The sequence below is a fragment of the Paramormyrops kingsleyae genome, unplaced genomic scaffold (genome assembly GCF_048594095.1).
Source record: "Paramormyrops kingsleyae isolate MSU_618 unplaced genomic scaffold, PKINGS_0.4 ups284, whole genome shotgun sequence".
Lineage (NCBI taxonomy): Eukaryota > Metazoa > Chordata > Actinopteri > Osteoglossiformes > Mormyridae > Paramormyrops > Paramormyrops kingsleyae.
In genome coordinates this window covers 2751-11738 of record NW_027326221.1, presented here as the reverse complement: position 1 = coordinate 11738, position 8988 = coordinate 2751, and the positions used below count along the sequence as shown (strand labels likewise).

The 8988-nt window shown below is 45.5% G+C and overlaps 1 protein-coding gene across 3 annotated transcripts; it reads right to left on the bottom strand.

The window, feature by feature from the left end:
* Positions 1-2615: 2615 nt before the first annotated feature.
* LOC140587494 (uncharacterized) lies at positions 2616-5750 on the bottom strand. 3 transcript variants are annotated; one of them, XM_072708758.1, is made up of 7 exons: positions 5651-5750; positions 4163-4432; positions 3425-4063; positions 3286-3324; positions 3059-3163; positions 2877-2977; positions 2616-2747 (listed from the first exon to the last, which is right to left on the bottom strand). In XM_072708758.1, exons 2-7 carry the CDS (start codon positions 4406-4408, stop codon positions 2729-2731), a joined length of 1149 nt encoding a protein of 382 aa, XP_072564859.1. In that variant the 5' UTR covers positions 4409-4432; positions 5651-5750; the 3' UTR covers positions 2616-2728. The 3 variants fall into 3 exon arrangements, with proteins under 3 accessions (XP_072564859.1, XP_072564860.1, XP_072564858.1); XM_072708759.1 differs by lacking the exon at positions 5651-5750 and having other exon boundaries at positions 3425-3570; positions 3706-4063; positions 4163-5078; XM_072708757.1 differs by lacking the exon at positions 5651-5750 and having other exon boundaries at positions 4163-5078.
* Between the last annotated feature and the right edge of the window lie 3238 nt (positions 5751-8988).

Genomic DNA, 8988 nt, shown 5'->3' with positions numbered 1-8988 from the left:
GACAAGTTCTCTAAGGCGTGGGCTCATGAAATTTTGCAAACTCCCTCATACATACATCTAGTTGACGCATGCCAAATTTCAGACCCCTGGCTCGTAGGCTTCAGCCGTGACGGACCCCCCTAGTCCTTTATGAGGCCTTTAGCTCCCTTAAATTAGACATTTAAAATTACACCAGACAAGTTCTCTAAGGCGTGGGCTCATGAAATTTTGCAAACTCCCTCATACATACATCTAGTTGACGCATGCCAAATTTCAGACCCCTGGCTCGTAGGCTTCAGCCGTGACGGACCCCCCAAGTCCTTTATGAGGCCTTTAGCTCCCTTAAACTAGACATTTGAAATTACACCAGACAAGTTCTCTAAGGCGTGGGCTCATGAAATTTTGCAAACTCCCTCATACATAGATCTAGTTGACGCATGCCAAATTTCAGACCCCTGGCTCGTAGGCTTCAGCCGTGACGGACCCCCCTAGTCCTTTATGAGGCCTTTAGCTCCCTTAAATTAGACATTTAAAATTACACCAGACAAGTTCTCTAAGGCGTGGGCTCATGAAATTTTGCAAACTCCCTCATACATACATCTAGTTGACGCATGCCAAATTTCAGACCCCTGGCTCGTAGGCTTCAGCCGTGACGGACCCCCCAAGTCCTTTATGAGGCCTTTAGCTCCCTTAGACATTTAAAATTACACAAGACAAGTTCTCTAAGGCGTGGGCTCATGAAATTTTGCAAACTCCCTCATACATAGATCTAGTTGACGCATGCCAAATTTCAGACCCCTGGCTCGTAGGCTTCAGCCGTGACGGACCCCCCAAGTCCTTTATGAGGCCTTTAGCTCCCTTAGACATTTAAAATTACACAAGACAAGTTCTCTAAGGCGTGGGCTCATGAAATTTTGCAAACTCCCTCATACATACATCTAGTTGACGCATGCCAAATTTCAGACCCCTGGCTCGTAGGCTTCAGCCGTGACGGACCCCCCAAGTCCTTTATGAGGCCTTTAGCTCCCTTAAACTAGACATTTAAAATTACACCAGACAAGTTCTCTAAGGCGTGGGCTCATGAAATTTTGCAAACTCCCTCATACATAGATCTAGTTGACGCATGCCAAATTTCAGACCCCTGGCTCGTAGGCTTCAGCCGTGACGGACCCCCCAAGTCCTTTATGAGGCCTTTAGCTCCCTTAAACTAGACATTTAAAATTACACCAGACAAGTTCTCTAAGGCGTGGGCTCATGAAATTTTGCAAACTCCCTCATACATAGATCTAGCTGACGCATGCCAAATTTCAGACCCCTGGCTCGTAGGCTTCAGCCGTGACGGACCCCCCAAGTCCTTTATGAGGCCTTTAGCTCCCTTAAACTAGACATTTGAAATTACACCAGACAAGTTCTCTAAGGCGTGGGCTCATGAAATTTTGCAAACTCCCTCATACATACATCTAGTTGACGCATGCCAAATTTCAGACCCCTGGCTCGTAGGCTTCAGCCGTGACGGACCCCCCTAGTCCTTTATGAGGCCTTTAGCTCCCTTAAATTAGACATTTAAAATTACACCAGACAAGTTCTCTAAGGCGTGGGCTCATGAAATTTTGCAAACTCCCTCATACATACATCTAGTTGACGCATGCCAAATTTCAGACCCCTGGCTCGTAGGCTTCAGCCGTGACGGACCCCCCAAGTCCTTTATGAGGCCTTTAGCTCCCTTAAACTAGACATTTGAAATTACACCAGACAAGTTCTCTAAGGCGTGGGCTCATGAAATTTTGCAAACTCCCTCATACATAGATCTAGTTGACGCATGCCAAATTTCAGACCCCTGGCTCGTAGGCTTCAGCCGTGACGGACCCCCCTAGTCCTTTATGAGGCCTTTAGCTCCCTTAAATTAGACATTTAAAATTACACCAGACAAGTTCTCTAAGGCGTGGGCTCATGAAATTTTGCAAACTCCCTCATACATACATCTAGTTGACGCATGCCAAATTTCAGACCCCTGGCTCGTAGGCTTCAGCCGTGACGGACCCCCCAAGTCCTTTATGAGGCCTTTAGCTCCCTTAGACATTTAAAATTACACCAGACAAGTTCTCTAAGGCGTGGGCTCATGAAATTTTGCAAACTCCCTCATACATACATCTAGTTGACGCATGCCAAATTTCAGACCCCTGGCTCGTAGGCTTCAGCCGTGACGGACCCCCCAAGTCCTTTATGAGGCCTTTAGCTCCCTTAAACTAGACATTTAAAATTACACCAGACAAGTTCTCTAAGGCGTGGGCTCATGAAATTTTGCATACTCCCTCATACATAGATCTAGTTGACGCATGCCAAATTTCAGACCCCTGGCTCGTAGGGTCAGGCTAGAGGTGGTGCTGACCAAGGCATTCGCAGTAAGGGACAGCCATTACGCTAAAACCCCTTACCCCCTTCCCGAACCCTAAGACCCCCCTTCCCCAACCATACGAGTGTTTAATGAACCCATCAGTTAAAAAGTATGCCTACCATAACCCCATGCACAGTGACTTGTGGAGGACATGACAAGGGAAAACTGAGACATTAATTAAACAAAGGCCTTTTATTTGCCTGTTCCTATGTAAACTTCAAAGCTTAAGTGCAAAGCAACAAATAAAACAGCTGTGACAAAAATATAAATAAAATAAATAGAAATATAAATACTTAATAGAGGAGATATAAAACAGGGAAGAAAGATGGCCTTTCAGAGAGGCATCCTTCCTCCTTATGTAGGGACTGATGATCTGAAATGTAGACAAGCAGAGAGAAAAAAAAAAAAAAAAAAAGCATATGAGCAACAGCAAGCACAACAGTAAAGTATTAGTAACAACCACCATCTTAAATGTTTTAAATGTTCAGTGAAGGTGGCTTACTGTTGCATTTGCTTCAATAAGCCTCGGACGTTATCAATCGTCAGTCGGAGGTCTTTGCAGTGCTGGAGGAGGGTGGGAGACCGGGACAAGACTCTGTTGATCTGAAAGAGACAGTATTCCATTTCAGTCATGCGTGATACATCGGTGGCAGTAACTGATATGATACCAAACAGCATACTAACCGTGTCTGTTCTTATTGGCCGTTCCTGCCAATGGTCCCTGAATTGCTGCCGAAGCATATCCTTCAGGGTCTCAGGATACGTTATCTTGCGTCGGACGAGTGCCTTCTGTGATTTTAAAGAAATGACATTACTTTGATCACTGCACATTATCACAGAGAAATTACCCAAAACATGTTTGAAAAGTTAAAAAAAAAAAAATAAAAAAAAAAAAGACGCCTTGGCATTACCCGAGCAAACGGCACTGCTTTTGGCAGAGGACTTGGGACCTGTCAAAGAGATGTGTTCAGTTTGACATGTACACACACACACACACACACACACACGTTATTAATGCTTCAATTACCAAAATTAACCGGTTAAACTTACTTCAAACTCCGACTCCTCCAGCTGCTGCTGCTGCTGCTGCTCCTCCTCCTCCTCCTCCTGCTCCAGCTGCTGGAGGACAACCACCACCTTACACGATGGCTGCGTGCCATGTGCCCCCAGGTCTCCCTCCACCTGGGCAGTGCCACCTGTTGGAAGATATGTTGTTTTAGCCTCACCATAGCTGTTCCCTTGCTGAAGTGATTGACGTGTCTTCCACCACAGGTCGTTTCCACCTTCTGTGGAACATATTAGGGGTAGCAACTGCACCCGGCTGGACTCACCCTGACTACATGTGGCGCCACTGGGGCCTTCCCCGGAGAGCTGGACCGCTGTGGTGACCACCTCATCTGAGGAGGAGGAGGTGGTGACGAGCACAGGAGCTGATCGTCGCCGTCTGCAGCTGAGGGATGGCATGTCGCCCTCCTCGCTCCGAGACTGCCGACCGCCAGAATGCTGCGAACGTGACCAGGATCCCGACCCCTGAGGCACAGAGGAGCTTTGCCTTTTCAGCTTGGCCACCTCCTTCTCCAGGCGTCGGAGCCGCCGTTTCAGCCGTGCCATCTCATCCTCCCTCTGCTTGCGTGCGCCTCTCAAGTCGTGCAACGACCTTCGTGCCGCCGCCTTCTTGGCGATCGCAATCTGGGTTTTGGGCAGGAGGTAATCGTGTGAGATTCTTTAAGATGAACTGCAGCATAGATTTCCTATACAGATACAATTAAATGGAATGGGATGCAATACCAGCCGCTTCAGCTCGTCGCCGTCCAGCGAGTGCCGCAGCTTCAGGTGGCGGTCAATTCGGCTGAGGTTTGTCGCCGGGCAGAGGGGCACGGGGCAATCTATCGGCCCGGCAAATCTGCCCGACGACAAGGAGTTCAGCAGCCTCCTCTCCGCGTTGCTGTCCACCTTGTGCACGGCACGGAGGTGGACCGAAACGTTCTTGTAGACAGCCCGGCAAAGCGGGCAGGCCTGGGGCTTGCGGGGCATGATGGAAAAACACAAAAACAGTACCTGAAATGAAGAAGAAATTTCAAAATTATTAACCATCTAGAAAGAGGCACATTTGATTACATATGGTTCAGAGTCCATTGCTCTACCCATCTAGTGGTACCAAGTACTTAATTATTCAACCATTTAATTTCAATTATAGGTTAAATGGGAGCATAAACCCATTGGTGGAAGAACTGGCGCACCTTGTGGTCACGCACGTATAGGAAGAGGTTGACGTAACCGGTAGGCAACCAAGCATTAACTTCAAAGCCACATATGCACAATCGACTGTTGATTTAAGTTTGTCTAAACATGCAATTAAACAGCGATATACATTGTAACAGCAGCGCTCGTTTCAAACCGGCAGATTACGTTTATCCGAGCAACGCCACGCGGCAAATGGTGGCTCTTGAGTAGCACACACCCGAAATGGCGATTCTACCCCCAACAAACTGCGGCCACGGCGAGTGTTGCGTCAGCTTACAAAGACCAATTAGACAGCCGTATGCATTTCAGAAGCGGCAGATTAATTATATGTCTAGACAAACGCAAAACAGACATATACATTGTAACAGCAGCGTTCGTATCAAAGCGGCAGATTAATTAATTCCCCGTTTAGACAAACGCAAAACAGCCATATACATTGTAACAGCAGCGTTCGTATCAAAGCGGCAGATTAATTAATTCCCCGTTTAGACAAACGCAAAACAGCCATATACATTGTAACAGCAGCGTTCGTATCAAAGCGGCAGATTAATTAATTCCCCGTTTAGACAAACGCAAAACAGCCATATACATTGTAACAGCAGCGTTCGTATCAAAGCGGCAGATTACGTGTATCCGAGCAACGCCACGCGGCAAATGGTGGCTCTTGAGTAGCACACACCCGAAATGGCGATTCTACCCCCAACAAACTGCGGCCACGGCGAGTGTTGCGTCAGCTTACAAAGACCAATTAGACAGCCGTATGCATTTCAGAAGCGGCAGATTAATTATATGTCTAGACAAACGCAAAACAGACATATACATTGTAACAGCAGCGTTCGTATCAAAGCGGCAGATTAATTAATTCCCCGTTTAGACAAACGCAAAACAGCCATATACATTGTAACAGCAGCGTTCGTATCAAAGCGGCAGACTAAGTTTATCTAAACATGGAATTAAACTGCGATATGCTTTGTAAAACAGTTACTTTGAAATCTTAAGTAATGCATTGTCTAAAAAGCGTAAAGTACTTACGAAGTGCTGGGGGAAAACTTCAAATTGAAGATGTACCAATTCGGCTGCTTCTCTGCCCCGTCCCGAATAAACACTAATGAGGAAAGTTAGCTTGCTGCTCACTTATAGGCACGCCCCCGCCCGCGCGCCACCCCCCGTGAAAGAAAATGCTGGCGCAAAGCCCTGAACAATTTTGGGTGACTTTCAATGGATACCTCGAGATAAGTCCCAGAAACCCCTATATATGGCCACGAAGGGCAGAATGTCCTCTTTCACATGCATTTCCAATTATCCTTTTAAGTCGCTCCTACGTCGAGTTATACGCTAATTCATTATGTGGTATTGTCTTTGACCGTAATATAAATGTTTAAACTACATGATGTCTAAGTATGTGGACCGATAATATCCAGACTAGGCAAATCTGTAGTAAGTGTTATACTTGAAATAATTTCAAATTTCAATTCTAATTAAAGTTCGCGCGCTACTCACTACCCCACCAAACACCCCCCCCCCCCCCCTCCCCACCCAGTGAAAGAAAATGCTGACGCAATGCCCTAAATTGCAATTTTCGGTGATTTTGCATAGATACGTGGGGAAAAGTCTGAGACCCATATATGTCCACTTTGGTATGCATTTCAAATTATCCTTTAGGTCGCTCCTCCGTACAGTTATACGCTAAATGATTTTGTGTACCCTAACCCCCGTCATATAAATGTTTGACCTCCGTAATGTCTTCATGAAGCTCGAGGGGGCCCGCTCCCGCTGTATCGCGGATTTTTCTGTGGAACATATGTAATATATATGTCATTTTCTATCGCGGAAATCTGCGGTTGTATAGTGATCTTTTTTTTTTTTTTACATCCTGCCTGTATAGTGTACTTTGCAGCCTATTCATAACAAACCATGCGGTTTTCAGCAGACACAACGTGTGCTAGACAAAAATTCGGTAGAACAATATTATAATTTATAATAACTAACATATACGTAACATTTAAGCAATACACTAGTAAATAATAAAACACATCTGCTACATACAGGAATACGTAGCCATGCAGTCACGATTCAATGCGAAATGAACATACGCTTCTCATTTGTCACTACGCATATGCTAGACAAGAGTTATTTAGAACAATACGTATTATGAGTTATAACTATAACATGTTATAGTTATAATATAAATATATATATATATAAACATATTATTCTTATAAGTTATTCATATCCTTAGGTGGAGGACATTGCAGTTGATGATGAGCTCTTGTATGACTATGGGGTCAGGAGGAGGTCCTTTGCTGGCGAAGGACTGGACCTGAACTGGATGTGATACAGTAGATGTCCAGTAGATGGCACTCTTACATTATCAATGCATGCGTGTATGGATTTCACCAGTAAACGTTATAAAAGGTATTTCCAGGTCGTGACCAATCATGTATTTCAAAGACACCACACCTGTGTACACATCCAACACAATACATTGGTGTTACTTACTTTAGCCTGTTGGTTCATGGCGGACTAGTCCTAACCCTAAGAGTAATTTAACCATAGGTTCTCAAACTTAACCACCCCCTGATTCTAACCCTGATTCTAAGGGTAATATAACCCTTAGGCATCAGTGCGGGAAAGGGACTGGGACTTTGCCACTTAACCCCGTCGTTCTAGCGCCACCAGGAGGCCACTTGGAGAACGCAGCGACTTGGAGACCGGGCACTTGCAGATTCTGAACCGGCACTGCCTGGGAGACGCGTGTACCAAATTCCAAGTCTCTGGAGCCGACGGTGCCTCAGAAATTAAACTGAGAATTAAAGTTGAGAACCAGAGATGCAGCAACACATGTGTTGCTGGGACTCTGATATGGGGAAAAAGGAGCTCGGCCTTGTCAAATGCTCATAACTTTTAACTGGAATGACTGACAAGCATGAAACTTGGCATACTCCCTCATACATACATCTAGTTGACGCATGCCAAATTTCAGACCCCTGGCTCGTAGGCTTCAGCCGTGACGGACCCCCCAAATCATTATGAGGCCATTAGCTCCCTTACATTAGACATTTAAAATTACACCAGACAAGTTCTCTAAGGTGTGGGCTCATGAAATTTTGCATACTCCCTCATACATACATCTAGTTGACGCATGCCAAATTTCAGACCCCTGGCTCGTAGGCTTCAGCCGTGACGGACCCCCCAAATCATTATGAGGCCATTAGCTCCCTTACATTAGACATTTAAAATTACACCAGACAAGTTCTCTAAGGCGTGGGCTCATGAAATTTTGCATACTCCCTCATACATACATCTAGTTGACGCATGCCAAATTTCAGACCCCTGGCTCGTAGGCTTCAGCCGTGACGGACCACCCAATTAATTTATGAGGCCTTTAGCTCCCTTACATTAGACATTTAAAATTACACCAGACAAGTTCTCTAAGGCGTGGGCTCATGAAATTTTGCATACTCCCTCATACATACATCTAGTTGACGCATGCCAAATTTCAGACCCCTGGCTCGTAGGCTTCAGCCGTGACGGACCCCCCAAATCATTATGAGGCCATTAGCTCCCTTACATTAGACATTTAAAATTACACCAGACAAGTTCTCTAAGGCGTGGGCTCATGAAATTTTGCATACTCCCTCATACATACATCTAGTTGACGCATGCCAAATTTCAGACCCCTGGCTCGTAGGCTTCAGCCGTGACGGACCCCCCAAATCATTATGAGGCCATTAGCTGCCTTACATTAGACATTTAAAATTACACCAGACAAGTTCTCTAAGGCGTGGGCTCATGAAATTTTGCATACTCCCTCATACATACATCTAGTTGACGCATGCCAAATTTCAGACCCCTGGCTCGTAGGCTTCAGCCGTGACGGACCACCCAAATCATTATGAGGCCATTAGCTGCCTTACATTAGACATTTAAAATTACACCAGACAAGTTCTCTAAGGCGTGGGCTCATGAAATTTTGCATACTCCCTCATACATACATCTAGTTGACGCATGCCAAATTTCAGACCCCTGGCTCGTAGGCTTCAGCCGTGACGGACCCCCCAAATCATTATGAGGCCATTAGCTCCCTTACATTAGACATTTAAAATTACACCAGACAAGTTCTCTAAGGCGTGGGCTCATGAAATTTTGCATACTCCCTCATACATACATCTAGTTGACGCATGCCAAATTTCAGACCCCTGGCTCGTAGGCTTCAGCCGTGACGGACCCCCCAAATCATTATGAGGCCATTAGCTCCCTTAAATTAGACATTTGAAATTACACCAGACAAGTTCTCTAAGGCGTGGGCTCATGAAATTTTGCAAACTCCCTCATACATAGATCTAGTTGACGCATGCCAAATTTCAGAC

What these genes read in the sequence shown, in the direction of transcription:
- LOC140587494 (XM_072708757.1), bottom strand. Translation starts at nt 4,468, where the DNA reads ATGGTTAATAATTTTGAAATTTCTTCTTCATTTCAGGTACTGTTTTTG. An exon ending in GCGACGAGCTGAAGCGGCTG is followed by an intron (nt 4,064 to 4,162) that starts GTATTGCATCCC and finishes CCCAAAACCCAG; the next exon opens with ATTGCGATCGCCAAGAAGGC. An exon ending in GGCCAATAAGAACAGACACG is followed by an intron (nt 2,978 to 3,058) that starts GTTAGTATGCTG and finishes TGTCTCTTTCAG; the next exon opens with ATCAACAGAGTCTTGTCCCG.